A 17,549-nucleotide genomic window follows, 5' to 3' on the forward strand; every position below is an offset into this window, starting at 1 on the left:
ATCAGGTTCAACAGCTGGAAATTCAACTGATCAATGAATCCTGATGGACCTTCTAGGCCATGCTGGTTAGAGCTGGTTTGACCAGTAGAAAACCAGCCACCATGTCCCAAAAAACTAGCCTGCCAACCTTTAACTGGTAGGACTTGGATTTTAAACATGGAAGTAAATGTAAGCAGCAACTTTTCCAAACTTAACTCACCAGTTCTGCTTTAGTCCTGATTTATTTCTTAGTTCTTATCAAGGTCACCAAGATCTGGCCATGCATATTTTAAACATAGTTTGGCGTTATTAAAACAATGAGCAAAGCCCAGATTGAGCGATACTGATGACTGATTAATGGCTGGGGTTAAATTCAATTACACTAGTTCAACCCTGTCTAAATAAAACACTGTGAGCCAGGAGATTGTGAACTCGGAGCCCTTCCCTATTGGATCTAGCACTGTAAATGCCATTGACTCTTCTATCTTCTCCACTAGCCTCAATTTATAAACCCCCACAATGGCTCCTTCGGGAAATTAGAGTTCGGCTATATGTCCCACCAGGATTTAATTCCCAATCATTATTGTCTGCTTGAGGCTTAATGAAATTTCAGGCTAACGAGGGGCTCGTACAGATAAAGATGTGAGTTTCGCAGTGTGTGGATGTTGTTGTGTGTCAGCCGTCTTTGACCTTTTCTCCTATTGATGTCTGTAGGGTCGTCTGCCAGTGAAATGGATGGCTCCAGAGGCGCTGTTCGACCGAGTGTACACGCACCAGAGCGATGTGTAAGTCAACCATTTGTGTGCTTCATTTTTCTTTAATTTTTAAGTGGACATATCATAGAAAACATGATTATTATTGAGGTTTTGCTTAGGTTTATAACCCAAACTCACTCCCTAGTCCATGCATATTATTTCCTGAACCTAAGCTTTTGCAAAAAAAAAAACTCTATCACAACCACAAACATTTGAATGTATGAAAGTGCAACTGTTACTGGTTCCACATGTGAAAAGTTGAGCCAATTATAACAGGAAATTTGCGTATAGAACGCTAAAAGCTTGTTATTATTTCTGCACAGTGGTTTTGAAGGAAATGCGGAAGTTGTAATGAATCGAAGTCTAAATAGCTTTTGAAAATTATACTGTTAGAGATGTTTGTCTTTCTACAAATTGAAAAAGGTACTGTTTTCGGTATAGTTGGAGAGCAGGAAAACACTTCTACTGTGATTGGAGTCGCTGTGTGTTTGTATAAAGCGAATAGTTTGGGAATGAATAGGAACTGCTGGCAGGTGAGTTGAGGGTACGAGAATTGATTCCCTTCTGAACAGTGATGGAAAGTTGAGGAAGTGTTTTTGTAAGGCAGAGAAAGAAGAAGGGCTGTTCGCGGCCAGCGCTACACCGAAAAGCGAGAGATTTCACGCTCGACTTGCGACCAGTGCCGTGTTACTAATCTGCGCAGCTTCAAAGCCCTTCAGAAGAGCCAGACTCTCACCTCCCAGAGTCTGGACGGAAATGCCCTCGATCTTCCCTTCACTCCGTCCCGTCACACTCCTCTCTCCAGTGCTTCTTTACCCCATTGTTTTCTCTTTTTCTGAACACTTAAATGTCTCTTCCCCTCTTTTTATTTTCCATAGAGTGAAATAATCCTGTTTTTTGTCATTTGAGTTTGCATTTATCCGCCAGTACATGCTTGTTTCATCTCATTTTAAGCTTACTTTTTTTTCTTTGTCTCATAAAGAGATGAAACGAACCGGAAGTTACACTTTAGGATTTTGCGGGGCGTTTTGAAGTTTTGGTTTCATGCTTGGGCTGCAGTCATTTCTACATTCTTTTGTTATTAATAATCAGATCTTTTGGTTTAGGCCCATCATGTTTCAAATTCAATCTTTAATTTGTCCAGTATTTAATGCATTGGAATGTACAAACACATTAAGATTTTGGCCATACTGTCCACCCTCTAATGAAATATGTTGTAAGTGTGTGTGTTGTTTTGTAATCTCTTGCAGGTCATTATCTTTTGTCATGTGTGTCCGCTCTTTGTGTGGTCCATGCAGTAAAATTGAATCAATAGCAAAGAGACCCTTATTGATGGCAAACTCTTGAATCTTTTATCTCAGCTAGGGTCCCGAGCTCTCTGATTGGCTCAGAGGCAGACACAATCTATATATGACATCATATTAAATGAATACATAAATTATAATAAAAATTGGCAAGTTTCGACAAACAAGATCCCCAGGGAATGGGATGATGTAAGTTACAGAGCTTGCAAAAATGAAAATATGGATGCATGTGTGTGGATTTGCTTAGGATGTTAAATTGATGGCTTTTATGGTTAAGGTTCATCCGGCCCCATGCAAGGTCAGCTATATTAGATTAACAAGGTGTCACCCTTATTTATATATATATATATATATATATATATATATATATATATATATATATATACATGCATACAGCTGAATTACATAGTTTTATTTATTTTTGCTTTTAAAAAATGAAGATTATATGCATTGAGGCATTATTTCCAAGACAGTTAAGCATGTTTTCTTCATGCAAAATATAATTTCTTATTTCTTTCTGTTAATTTTGAAGTGAATTTTTGTAAGATTCACCCAATCATTGCTAATTAGCAAGCAAAGTCTATTAGCTAGAGAATAGAAGACGCAAGCTGATTGCGGCTTATTGCATTGAAGCGTAAGGGTTCAAGAGGGCATTGCGGTGACCCTTTTTGTGCTCTCAGTGTGAGTGATTGATCATGGGGAGGTTAGCAGCGGTTACATGGGGTGACTGAATAGAGATGATGAATTTAGCAAACATGTCAGAGAAGATGCGGCGCTAGATAAAGACGAGAAGAAGACAAACAGGGTAACTGATTATGTAAACAAACACGTGGACGAGTGACCGCAGGAGTAAACGAAAGCAGAGAGTCTTTGTGCTTTGCTTCGTGTATTGTGACTGCAACGGGTCACCAGAAAGGAGTACAACCAGAAAAAAAAAAGTGTTGCTCAGAGATTGCTCTTTTGTAGCTCAGAAGGCTAAATGACGAGTTTATGCTTCATTTACATATCTACTTAGTCTAAGATGTTTCTTGAAAAATTCCATAGGAGCAACAAAAATAGACATAAATGAGTCAATATTTGACATATAGTACAGTATACAGAGCTGTTAAATGTATGTACTGTAGAGAGCAGCTTAGGTCATGTGATCTTACTAGAATTTTATGAAAAAATAGTTAATATTGAGATCTTTGATTTATTATTAAACTTTGGTATCTTAGAACATTTTGAGACACTTTTTCAGAGGAAGCAGACTGCAACAAAAGTCTCAATTTGCTCTCGTTTAAATCTCATTACAAGAAGCAATTGAGAAGTTACAGAGATCTCACTTAAGCTATTTCTTTTCTATAGCCTGTGTGTGTGTGTCTGTGGAGATCTGTTTCTTAAGTACATTGTGTAATGCATTGATAATTTCAAACCGTTATATCTTGTGATTGTGAAATGCTTTTGTCAACTCAGCAGGATAAATAAAAGCTTATGCAGATGATAAGGATTTCTGGCTCTGCATGTCCCCCGGCCTATTTTGAGACTCTCATATGATGAGTCAAAACGTGTGGAACCCTCTGTGGAAACTCTTATCATCATTTGAGTATTTTATCCCCCCCCCACCCCCACCCCCAGTCTTAGATGAAGCAACATGGAATTGGCATGTGATGAAAAATCATTCCCCGCTACAATCTTCCGCCCTCTGGACGTTTGTTTCCTGTGGGTCTCGCTAATGTTTGTTTTGGCTGGACAATATGTGTCATTGTGGTGTTCCATGGAGGACAAAAGCCAGCTTTGAGTCCAGAGTCATTTGAGTCGTGTAAGAGTGGTCCCACAGTCTGAGACGCTCGAGAAAAGACCGCATTTAGACCCCAACAGCTACTGCGTTGTTAGCGCCAACAAATATCACTACTGTAAATGGATCAAATTTGGAGTTTTGGCTTAATTTCACAGAGCGATCCTCATCCAAATTTTCAGGATAGTGAAGTGATGGTACCACAGAAGAGGCTGGAATGTTTTGCTCCCTTTGACAGGGGTTGTTGAGAATAACTCAACAAAATGCTGATTGTTCAACATTTCAATTGCATGTCAATACACTCGCATTGTATTTAGTCAAAACACTGACTGAAAGTGTGATATGAACAACAAAAGGAACGTGTTTGCTGTGTGTGGCACTGTGAAAGTGATCTGATGAATGTGTGTTTGTGTCTCTTCCAGCTGGTCGTTTGGGGTTTTAATGTGGGAAATCTTCACGCTCGGCGGTTCTCCGTATCCTGGAATACCTGTCGAGGAGCTTTTCAAGCTACTAAAAGAGGGTCATCGCATGGACAAACCTGCTAACTGCACCAACGAGTTGTGAGTGTTCTTTTCTCAAAGGTTTCCTGTTACATGGTTTGTTATAGCAATCTTTCCTGATCGCTAAAGTCTATTCGTATTTGGAATAATTTAGCATGTCTAATCTAGTGTCTTAACCATTTTTTTCTGGTTTGCATTTACCTTGTCAGTGAGCGAGTTAATTTAGCATCTCCCTAATCATTTTCTATTTCAGTTGCAGTTTATTTTACAGTATGTGCACTTACAGTGAACTTACCTAAGAAAGTACTGGGTGATATACGGTAACTACATGGGTTAAGGTTAGGTTTAGGGGTAGGTTGAGGGTTAGTACCTAGTTATTTCCCAGTTATTGTAAAAACTATAATTCTAAGTACACAGTATGTACATGGGGAACGGGACTGTAAAATAAAGTGCTACCTCTATTTCTACCATTTTTTGTTTGTCGGTAACCAAACAGTTGATGGACCCCATTGACATCCATACAGGGGCGTAATTTGTGGGGGGGTTGGGGGGGATATAACCCCCCCAATATTTAAATCTATGCATTACAACCCCCCCAAATATTTATACCATGATCACATGAAAAATATGCAGACCCAAACTTCAACCCCCCCAATGTTCAAACCAAATTTACACCCTTGCATCCATAGTATATATATTTTCTACTATGGGTCCATCAACTGTCTGATTACCGACATTCTTTAAAATAACTTCCTTTGTGTTCAGCAGAATAAAGAAACTCATACAGGTTTGAAACAACTTGAGGGAGTGTAAATGATGACAGAATTTTCATTTTTAAGTGAACTATTACTTTAAACTGATGTCCCACTACATGCACTTTGTCTGCATGTAGTGTGCCCATGTACTAGTTAAGTTAGTGTCCTACTAAACATTTCTTTTTTTTCTTGCTTGCTCTTAATTTGTCTATGCTAGTTAAGCTAGCATCCCATCATTTTCGTAATATAACATTTTTGTCTTGCAAAGTTAGTTAAGCTGGCGTCCCACTAACGTTTTGTACTATATTGTGTCCATGTACTACGGTAATTAAGCTAGTGTCCCACTAACCACTTTTTTCCTACCAACGTTTGCCTTGCATTTATAGTGTGAATGAGCTAGTTACGCTAGTGTTGTTGTTTCATGTCGACTTGAAGCTAATTTCCCAGCTAGTGTGAATTGGCTCTTCCAAGACACTTTGCAGCTTCTGAGAACAACCAACAGATTGCAATTTCACAGTGGTAGTCATTGGTCTGGCTCTCATAGCATTCACAGTGACAAATGAGCTCCTTCTCACCCTAACCCAAAAAAAGTATCTACCAGCTATAATGTCAATGACCTAACAAACTTTCACGTTGGTTTACTGCCAAAATGAGATGTTGCAGTAGCTTTGAGATGTTGCCCTTTCATCGAACCAGATAGTTAGCGCACACATACTCGCCTGAGCATGTCTGATTGCTCAAATGGTTGCACTGCACTTGATCTCCAAAACAAAGCATAGAAATAAATAAATGATGTCACATTGTCTTTTCCTCTTTCTCAGGTACATGATGATGAAGGACTGCTGGCATGCGATCTCTTCCCACAGGCCCACATTCAAACAGTTGGTTGAGGACTTGGACCGCATTCTCACTTTGGCAACCAACGAGGTGAGATGTGCACACATTTACACACGCATGAATAAACAGACCCGAAACCACTCACGCTTTCTCTATGGTTCTGGGATCCATCAAACCCTTGCCAACGCTGGCTCCAGCTCGCAACATTTCGCAAGATCCGCAAAGGGAAGGAAACGTTTTTACGGTCAGCGTACAGGTCGAGAGTTGCACGTGCTTGATTTCATCCAGGCTTGGGTTTGCGAGCGCGGCTAGCGTTGCTCAATTGTCAGATGGATCCCTACGACGGAACGCTAGACGATTCTTTTCGTTCCCTAGCTGTCATCCACGATATCCGTGTGGCGGGCTGAGGGATGGAAATCTGTCAGAACTTGTCGAAGGGGGGATTGAGCCGTGGAAGAGAGATGATGCCAAAAGCCCCGCTCTCGCTCGCCGTTTTGAACTTTAGAAATGTAATAAAGTGCCTCTGCTTTCTTCCCCCCGTCTTAAACTGCTCACAGATGTGAAGGTCTTTAGTAATGTGAGCTGCCTTGTGTTGAGCAGCGAGAGTTCAATCCAACACTCATTTTCAGCAACATAAAACCCCCCTCTTCCTCTAGTCAAATAGCTCAGTACCAGCCACAAAGAGAAAATGGCTCCAATTTTGTTTGAGGAATGAACCAGGGAAAAACATTCTTCTTATACTGTATATTCCTGTGCATTGGATGTTTATATGATGTATTTCGAAAATATACATGTCTTCAGGTGACACTGAATTTCGATTACCAGACATTGGTTAGACTTGACGTTCTGAAGGAGACTGTTCAGACGTGGAATCTGCCACAGTGGTTTCCAGCTTGGTTAAACTCGGATTGAGGATTCTCACATTTGAGCGTGCTGTATTTTGAAGGAAGCGGCTAGTAGTTGAGTGTTATTGCTGGAGAACCACAGCGGAAAGTATTATTTGAGTTTTAAACAATTATATGATTATATACACTAGTGTTCAAAAGTTTGGGGTCAGTAAAAAAATGTTTTTGAAAAATAAAAAGTATCGGTTGCCACAAAAATTGGAACAGTTTTCAACATTGATAATAATCAGAAATGTTTATTGAGCAGCAAATCAGCATATTAGAATGATTTCTGAAGGATCATGTGACACTGAAGAGTAATGATGCTGAAAATTCAGCTTTGATCACAGGAATAAATTATAAATATATTCAAATAGAAAGCAGTTGTTTTAAATTGTAATTATTTCAGTTTTTACTGTATTTTTAAAATGCAGCCTTGTGAGCGGCTTTTACAAAACATAAAAAAATCTTTCAGACCTCAAACCTTTGAACAATATCATAAGCAGGTGTAAACAAAAAACGACATTTACAAATATATATAAACTATGTACATATTTAAAAATAATAATAATAATAATAATGACACAACAAAAAAGTATTTGCACTTTAACTAAAATAAAAATGAAAAATCTAAATCTAAAATCTAATTCAAAATATTAGCAAAATCTATAATAGTAATGATACAAAAATAACACTATTTCCCATAGAAATATGTTTTATTTTCCAACTGGAAAAGGTTCTCCATTCCCAATTGACTAATTGAAATTTAATTTGGCGATATGTTTTTTTTCTATTAAATGCAACAGCCGGACTGCATAAGAATGTATATGCTGATATCTGTGTGTCTGTAGGAGTATCTGGACCTGTGTGCCCCAGTGGAGCAGTATTCTCCCAGTTTCCCCGACACACGCAGCTCCTGCTCTTCCGGAGACGATTCCGTCTTCTCCCACGACCCTTTAGCAGACGAGCCCTGCCTTCCCAAGTACCAGCACATCAACGGAGGCGTAAAAACATGAGCCCGTTCAACGTCCTCCAGACCCACCACATCCAAGCTACACCTCCAGCTCTCAAAAAGAGTGAAAGACTTTTACCCACAGTTCACTTTTACCCACCCAGAACCGTACGCTGCCTCAAGACTCCCGGTGAAGCTCCCGCTGGACTTTGGGAGCGTGCTGAGGGAGGCTGAGACGCCCGAGTGCTGCTTTTCCGGAAAGAAACTGAAGTGTGTGAAGAGCAGGTGCTTTTTTTGTTTTTGTTTTTGGAAACACACACTTGCGCACACAAAAAACACGTGACCAAGCTCTTAAGAAGAGGACGAGGACCAGAGAAAAGTGACTGTTCTCAAGGGCCAACCTCTTTTTTTTTTATTTTGTTGTTTATTTTGCAGATTTTTATTTTTTTTCCGTTTATGTTGGAATTTTCTTCCATTCTTGCTATCATTCCGTTGCTTGGCATTCCAGGAGTCTGTGTTCCCAAGTGAATTGAAATGGAGCACGTGTACAGAACTCTTAAGAGACTAAAACCAAGACAAAAAGGAGAAAATAGGAAACGAGTACTATATGGAAACACACAACTAACAGAAGAAGAAGTAGAAGAAAACATATCACTGCCTCCCGGTTGGTTTTTAAAATTGTTTTATTTTCAAATGTTCCGTTTTTACCGTGATAGCTCAGTACAAAAGCCCAAGCAGTTATCCTTATTGGTAAAAAATAATAATATTAAAACATGGTATATAGTGCTGGGTATATTTGTAAATATATTCAAATATGTAAAAATATATATTATATATTTACAATGAATTATTTTTTGTATGGACTTCCGAACAATTCCTCCCCTTTCCCTCTTTTTCTCCAGAGTCAAAAATGGATATAGACAAGTATAGATGTTTCTATTACATTCCCAGACAAACATTCGCACATGTACAGCAGGACTCGACATTAAAAAAAAAGTGTTTTTTTGAGTGTGTTTTGAGGTATTTCCTGTTAAAACAGGAAGTTTCTTTTCTTTGTCTTCTTTTAGGAGTTCACTAGCATTTAGTTGACCTCAAAATTAACAAATATGCACTAAAAGCCACAAAACTCTTATTTTGGTGCAGTTGTTCATGCGTATGTTCCAGACACATTGAGCTGTGGTGCTGGTTTGAGTCCGGGAAACGTTTAATGTCGGGTCCTGCGCAACTCTCACTTGCTGACACAGTCACGTATTGGCTTTCAGGGAAAGAGATAGCATGTTAATTTATTGACTTATGTTAAAAAGAATCAAAAGGATAAAAAAAGATCAAAATATTAAAGAGATAATAATATTAATGATGACAGTAGAAACGATAATGATTCATAATGTTTATTTTGTAATTTAAAATGACATTTCAGTGAGGTAATGGTACAAATAATTATTTGTGGCTGGTATCGAAAGATTTGCATTTCTTACGTTTTTTTATATATATACAAATGTGAATGGTAAGTTAAAATGCAAAAATAACGTACATTTTTATAGTCAGCTAATCCCTTTTCTATAGTAGAGGATGTTGTTTTTATCCGGCTATTTTACTCACACTGAAGTTTGCATTTGAATTTGACAAAATACTGGAAAAAAAAAGGTTGCAGTATATTTTTTTTTTTGCAGTTTTACCCACATCAACAATACAGTTTTCAAAACACAAAAGTATTAATTGTTCAAGTGTTTCATTTTCTTCCAGACAAATGGGTTGTTCTCAACAAATGTTCCTGACAGATTTGTAAAATTAAAGATGGAAAAAATGAATTGTGTGTGATTTGCTTGTTATACTATAGTAAGTGATCATCAGTCTCTTTCTGGTGTCCTTGCACATATTGTGAAAGTTTCAAGTGCACAGACACACATCCTTGTCTTAATGTAGAAAGAATTTGATAGGAAATGTTCATATTGAGATATCTAACATTAATTTCAAGTTTTGCTATTTTGGCATATGTGAGCAGTTCGAGACCTTGTTGAGATGTTTTGATGAGACACTTATGATATTACTGGGGTCTTTTTCTCAGGAGAATCATCTGAAAAGCAGATGTTAACCTAAGCAAATCCATCATTTGATCTCATTGATGTCTTTCAAAATTTAGATCTCCTACTGTACATGACTTTTCATTCCTGTAGAAACCAGCATTCCCAGAAAAGTGCCATTACAGGTCATTTTGTTCTTCATAAGGCTGTGTTTAATATAGTTTAAAGCTGCTCATCCCAATGGCATCACACTTACATTTTAAAAATAAAAGTTCCAAAAGGGGGTTTTCACAGAAAAAGCCATAGAAGAACCATTTCTGGTTTCCCCAAAGAACCTTTCAGTGAACAGCTCTTAAAAGAACCACTTTTTTCTTAGTTTTAAGGACATTTTAAAAATCTAAAGAACTTTTTCCTTTATAAAGAACCTTTTGTGCAATGGAAAGGTTCTCTTCATAGAACCATCATTGCCAATCAAGAACATTTACTTTTAAGATTGATCCTCAGAACGGAGAAGAGAGGATATGAAGACTGTGAAGATGAGACTAAAAACTATGATGACTGAAACCTGTCATGGCCATCAGTGGCACAAGTGTTTTGAGATATCTGATGTTAATTTCAAGCTTTGCTATTTTGGCATGCTGTATGTTAGCAGTTTTAGACGGCCTAAAACTAACTTTTTGTAACTAACTCATACCTGCCAATGGACGGTGACTTAAGAAAATGTACCGGCCATAAATATTTTTTACCAGACATGAAACTGTTTTTGCAAAATAGGCAGTTATGACACCAAAATTTTAGATAACAGTGAAAATTCACAATTTTCAGGTACAGAAACTGAATAAAGTAGGCTAATCAGATGTAAAATAACACTGCGTAGTCTTCACTGTAAACATAGATTAATCCTTATTAAATTTACAAAAGTTATTCAGTCAAGAGCAGTTGACTGAATAACAGACAGCAGCAGGAATATTAGGCTGCTGTCACTTTAAGACCGAATGCACAGATCGGTTCTTCAAATCCGGCCCTGGAAGGGGGAAGTTTTCTATAGTAACTTTGAAGACCTTGATTAGTTTGTTCAGGTGTGATTGATTAGGGTTAGAACTAAACTCGCCAAGACGGGCATTTTGTGGCATTATTTTGTGTGAATTTGTCCATTCAAGCGCAAGAAGATGTAAAAGAGATCTCAAGTATTAGTATTCGCGGGGTGTCTGAGGCGCAGCTTTCTGTGCGCTCTCCTCGGATTTTTAAACTTTCCACACGGTGCGCGAGTAATGAATTGAGTTCCCTTTGGCATCCTCTTGCGCTTGAATATGTAAATTAGCAAGACTTAAATTTTCATGATGATGCAGCAATGCCTCGTCAACTGTCCCGAGCGTCGTTCATGTTTGTTCACTTTCATGTTCTCACAACATTGTATTGTTAGAATTCATAAAAACTTTGCAGGCCAACTGGCGATTGACACCGTTTCATATACCGATTTTTACTCTCATTTGGCGCTTGGCGAGTGTTAATTTTAGGCCCTTGTTTTTAGACCTTGTTGTGATCTTTAGATGAGACACTTATGAGATTACTGGGGTCATGGGACAATAACTATGGTGACTGAAACCTGTCATGACCATCAGTGACACAAGCATTCAGACCCCATTACTGGTCTCCACCAGCCTGTATGATCCGCTTAATGAGAGACTGCGATGAGCATCTGCCACACAGAGTTCTTCAGCTCCGAGCTGTTGAAATACATGAGGAGGCCCATCAGAGCGCTAGATCTACTCGTTCTCGTACCCTCCATCTGTCAGGAGGCTGTTTGCACAAGGTCCAGTCCTCTGGAATGTCAACAGGAGCGGGCGAGACAGACCCACACTCATGGATAACACACCGGTGACGGTGGAACAGAGTTAATCAGTAACACAAACCATGGTTTAGATGCTTACATAGCAAACTCAGTGTGTGAATTATACTTTCAGAGTCGGCTTCTGTAGAGACATTTCTGAAGGTAATTTTAAAGCATGATCTGTTGAGGATCACCTCACACAACTCAGTTTGTCTTTTGATGCATTAGGGTAATCTTAAAGGATGTGTGTATTTTCTGTTTATGAAGGCAAACACTACAGGCAAAATCATTGTTTACAATTTTGGGCTGTTTTGCTTCCATAACTTTCCTACTAGTGGAAAGATAAATACACATGAATTTAATACATTTAATATATCTACATCTGTAGATTTCAATTACAATACATATTTTTATAGGCTGTTTTTTTACCTACACCAAAGTTTACAGTTTTATTCCTATCTTTATTCTAAAGGTTTTTACTGAGGGGTTTGCTGATCTGATTTATATTTACATATATTACTAAAAATATGTTCCTGGTTCCTGGCTATATAAAAAAAAACTTGAATGTAATATGTAACACAAAATTAAACAAGAATTTTTAATCTGTCTTTATCCAGGTCAGATTTCTGATCTATAAATATATAAATTTTATAAAATAAATCTATCTGTTGTGTCTCTATGGCCCTATGAACCCATTGGCTGAGCAAACACACATTGGTCCCGCCCCCAAACTCACACTATTGGCTGATGGTTCCTTTGACTGAGTTGTTAGGCGAACATTGACTGAATTTACTGAACATACTGCTCCTACTTTTTCTAAATGATGTTTTTTGTCAAAAAATAAAGAGCAGAATGCTAGTATGCTGTTATGAATTCAGTCATTGTTCGCCCAACATGTCAGACACAGGAACCATCAGCCAATAGTGTGAGTTTGGGGGCGGGACCAATGTCTGTTTGCTCGGCCAATGGGGGAAGTGCTCGGAAAGCCTGTTTGGAAACAATCATTATTTTGAGTTAGTTTAATTTGGTGACAGAAATCACATTCTTCAGAAATCAAGACTTCTCAAGCAAATCGCTAGTTTCTTGTCCTAGATTTGCACTGGTTTATAGTATTTTGAGTGCAGCGATTGCCTACACAAGAGAAATGTGGAAGTTTTACATGGAGGTAGGTACAAGCTAGTCCTCAGATTCACCTCAAAGGTTTATTAAAAATGATCAAGTTAGATATTAAAGCTTGTCTCTACAGGGCTTAAGTTGTCAATAGAGTCTCTAAAGTTTAAGAGGAATAGCAGATGTGCAGCTACTGTCATAAACTCCAATCTTCATGATGGCCAATAAAAACAGCCATAAAGAAACACAGTCTCATAAATGAGCTTTAATTGAAAATGAGCAGATGAGCAGTTCATCGGAGCTCTGATGATCTTGCCCTGGTGTTTTTCTCATACTTTGAAGTGGAACGTGAAGCTTTGAACGTCTATAATCCAGAAGTTGTGCATCAGCAGCTAAGGAATTTAACGTCTTTTAACAATTGTTTTATACTAAACTATTTTCTTTGATATTAGACATAGTCTAGAAATATCTAATGTCATAGACAACTCAAAATGAATCATTCATTATGAAATTATTCAGTTTTAGTCCATTTTGGACATTGTAAGTTGTGACTTAAAGGGGTCCTATTATGCTTTTTCACTTTTTCAGCTTTAGTTAGTGTGTAATGTTTCTGTTTGAGCATAAAAAAGATTTACAAGGTTACAAAGCTCAAAGTCCACTCCAAATGGAGATTTTTTTATTAAACAGAATCCCCTTTCCAAGAACTACAACGAACTGTTTGGACTACAACTTGATTTTTCCGGGATTTATGAAATCATAATGTTCCTCATTTAAATAATCCCCGCCCACAGAATACACAGAAAAGCAGACAAGGCCTGGATGAGCTGCTATGTCAAAGAGACGCTGTTTTTTTCCACAACTCATTTGTTTGACCTTCCTAAGGCTGAAGAACTTAGAATGGGTAAAATTTATTTTAAACACTGTTCCTGAACGCTATAATCTCGATGTTTATCTGTGCGCTGCACATTTTATGAAGAACAGCAGGCTACACAACACATAAAAGCTTCTCCTGAAATGGAGCAGTTTCTACTTTGTTTGTGGATGACATCTTGTAAGTATGTCTTATTATTTGTAGTTGCATTTTCTATTAAAAGTTCTAATTCTAAGTTTTATGTTGTTGGTATGCTCGCTGGTTAGCCAACATTAGTGTTGATATAGTGTTGTTTACTATAGCTTTTGTAAACTCTCGCTTTCGTAAGGCTTTTCACCGCCTTTTTGTGATCAATTACTGTTTGTATAACCATAGTTTTCCGACAAATATCATGATTAAATGGTGGATAACATTGTATCTATAATGTTCAAGAAAAACATACCACTCTGAAATTGTCCTGTGAAATCAGTGCTTGCAAAGTCCATGCATGAAATCCGTTCTCGATGCTGCTCTTGTTTGATAACATTGTCAGGGTCTGAATCAAGTTTGAAATTGCCGCCATCCTTTATATTTACACTAGAACAGAAGTGGAGGGGCAGGACATTTCTTGAACACATGATAAGCGCTGTCAATCACAACACACTGGGCCATCTAACCAATCACAGCACATTTTGTATTTTGGAAGAGGGGCTTCATCGAAACCAGAATAAGAATAATAATGTAAAATATATGAGAAATAATGTGTTTTTTGAACAATCAAGCATGAAAGCATACTCTAGTACACCTCAAAAACAAAATGAAGACTTCATAAAAGAGCATAATAGGACCCCTTTAAGTGAGCAATTCGAAATCTGCTACAACTAAGTTCAAGACTAATTTGTGAGTCTTTTTGACTGATTCCTTAAAAATAACTCACACAAAAGAGTAATTTGCTTGTGAATGCAGAGTCATTTGCATAGCAAGGACAACACGATAGAAAGATGTATTGTTTAGCCTATTTCTTGTTTTTGCATTATTTTGCAGTATTGACATTCCAAAACCATTAATAAAACCAAAAATCATGACAATCGTTTTGTAGATAAGAACTAACTGGTTCTCAAATCTTTGTTTCTTAAATGCTGCTTTTTATAAGGTTTTGAGTGTTATTTGCTAGCAGCTTCAGTTTTAGCATGACTTAATTAGTCTGTAGCGTACGGTTCAGAGACAGCTGCTCGTTTGAGCGGGAAAACAGACGAGTCAAAGAATCCAAAGGTTCATTCAACACCATATAAAAGAACGATGACCTCCTTCTCATTCCTGTTGCCTGCAATTTTCCCCCCAGCTAATGCGCAATATCTAAAGTCATTTACCTGGACACAGTGTCTATTGTGTAGATAATTAGCTTGCCGGCTGCAGGTTGAAGGAGGCTGCCCTTCCAAACACTCAGGAATGTCTGTGCTTGTCTTGGGGTTAGAATGTAATTAAATCAGTTTTCTTCCTGGCTGTGACTCAATGCCGACAACCTGTGAGGACAAGAACTTTTCCCATCTTGTCCTGGCAAGGAACGTTAATTCAAGTTTCCAACTAGCATCGCCCCCTAACTGTCTTTGCCTCTTTCTACAGCTTGTTCTTGTTCAAGTGCCCTTGGCGAAAACAGATTAGCCAAAAAAGTTCACAGTAACTTTGTTTTACAGTAAAAATAAATACAAATTCTTGAATACATTTAAAGTGTTAGTTCACCCAAAAATGCAAATTCTGTCATTAATTACTCACCCTCATGTCGTTCCAAACCCATAAGACATTCGTCCATCTTCAGAACACAAATGAAGATCTTTTTGATGAAATCTGACTGACAGTTTTCTGTCCCTTCATCATCAACTCAAACATCAGTCGTGGTAAACGGAAGCTCAAGCATGTTTGTGTGCAAGAACCAATGAGGTTCATTCTCGTGTTACGCAAGCTTCTGTTTATGTTCTCTGATCAATGTTTAAATGTGAATAAAATCCTAAATTCAATCTGTTCATCATATAAAGCGATCAAGTCTCTTCAGAAAATTTGGACCATACCTCTCAATTCATTTAGATTAGTTTTACAATCTCTTTATGAACTTTTTGAAGCATCAAAGTGTCAGTAGCGTAGCTGTCAATGGAGGGACAGAAAGCTCTCAGATTTCATCAAAAAGATCTTCATTTGTGTTCCGAAGATGAACGAAACTCTTACGGGTTTGGAACGACATGAGGGCGAGTAATTAATGACAGAATTTTAATTTTTGGGTGTACTATCTCTTTAATGTATAATAAAAAATTTTTTATTAAATAAAATTAAAATAATAAAATAAATAAATACATTTCTGTAATTTGTTCAACCGCATGCTATTATCATTTTTATTTTTAGGAATCACAATAAACATGCATCAAATGTTACATTTTTGATAGAAAATAGTTTAAAACAAATTCCATAGTTTTGTCTGCTACATATCAGTGTTGTTAAAATTAAACCTTTTGAAAATCATTTTCTTCATTTCAATTGAAATAAATCTGAAATGAAAATGAAATATAAATATTAGATACAAAATTTAAACTTAAAACACTTATAACTATCATATTCTCCAAACTGCTTGTCCTCTGTAGGGTCGCAGGATGAAAGTTGTATGGAAATTATAATTATAAATAAAAATGTCTTTCCAAGCTCTTGGAGATGACTGGACCAAAGCAGAGGGAAAAGTGAGTTTGAAGGAGAGCGAGTGCTGAAAAGGTGCTTTGTCCTGCTCCAGGTTGACAGAGGTGCGGTCCCATCAGCGGTTGTGGTTCTGGGCGGACGTCCAGGCCCTCGCTGGCACTGTCTCATGAGCACAGCTGGGCCCAACACCACATCCCAGCCCAACTCTGACTGGAACCAACCACCCCTGGATGGAAAATCAAACTGTACCCCTGCGCTCCATTCCCATGAGGGACGCAATCTTAGTGCCCTTGTGAAAAAGAAGGGTTACACTTTATTTCAATAGTCCACTTTAGGCACTAACTATTAGTAACTTTGCAACTACATGTCAACTATCAGTCATTAGAGTATTAGTGGACTGTTAGGTTAGGGTTAGGTGTTAGTAGAATAAGTTAACGTACTTACATTGTCACTTATAGTCAGTAGAATGTCTGTTTAGGAGCATCAGAATAAAGTGTTAGCAGATATTAAACAGACAGTCTACTAATACTCTAATGACTGCTAGTTGACATGTAGTTACAGAGTTACTTGTAGTTAGTAGAATGTCTAAAGTGGACCATCGAAATAAAGTGTTAAGAAAAGCAGTACACTTTATAGAATACTTTTAAAAAGAGTACTTATTACTGAAATAATTTACTTTAAATTAATATTCTTAAGTGTGAACTGAATGTAATGTTTTTAGACACTTTTATTGAATGAAAATGTATTAGTTTACATTTATTTTAAATGCAATTATTAGATTATCTGAAGAGAGCTTTATGACCCGCTTAAGTTGGTCTTAAGTACATCATTATACAGTATGTACTTTCATAATTAATTCTATTGTCTTTTGAAATGTGTTTAAAATGCATTTTATGGTACTAACTAAACTAAAATATAATGTAGTTTCTACTGAGCAAATTTAGTAAATACATAAACTTTAAATGTAATACTCAATAACACACTACAGTTAAATTATAATCAAGTACTTTACATATGCTTCAGTATGTTAGTCAACACATCAAAATAAGTGTACTTCAAACCACAACAAAAATTATTAAAACAATGATTTACAATGTTTAACATTATTACAAAGTGCATTTTTTAAAAGTGTACTTAACTGTGTTAAGAAACATGAAAGTGTACTCTAGTTAAGTGGCTTTTTTATTTATTAATATTGTATTATCTGCAAGTACAGTTAAAAATAAATAGAATTTAAGATTTAAAGTACACTACAAGTACATTAAGTGCACTTATTTTTTGCAAGGGCCTCTTTGAAGAGATGGTCCTCACTGCA

At 37.2% G+C, this 17,549-nt stretch overlaps 1 protein-coding gene across 7 annotated transcripts in view; it reads left to right on the forward strand.

Moving 5' to 3' along the window:
- The window catches only part of fgfr2 (fibroblast growth factor receptor 2), a 49,077-nt gene extending 39,526 nt beyond the window's left edge, over nt 1-9,551 (forward strand). For 6 of the 7 annotated variants that reach the window (XM_084092489.1, XM_084092491.1, XM_084092490.1 and 3 more), the window contains 4 exons: nt 694-764; nt 4,238-4,375; nt 5,892-5,997; nt 7,643-9,551. In XM_084092489.1, the coding sequence (XP_083948615.1) occupies nt 694-764; nt 4,238-4,375; nt 5,892-5,997; nt 7,643-7,807 (480 nt within the window). In that variant the 3' untranslated portion in view covers nt 7,808-9,551. The remainder of the gene's footprint in view (nt 1-693; nt 765-4,237; nt 4,376-5,891; nt 5,998-7,642) is intronic. The other variant, XM_084092495.1, reaches the window with a different exon arrangement.
- Nucleotides 9,552-17,549: the final 7,998 nt, after the last annotated feature.

The sequence above is a fragment of the Abramis brama genome (genome assembly GCF_963993115.1).
Source record: "Abramis brama genome assembly, chromosome: 19".
Lineage (NCBI taxonomy): Eukaryota > Metazoa > Chordata > Actinopteri > Cypriniformes > Leuciscidae > Abramis > Abramis brama.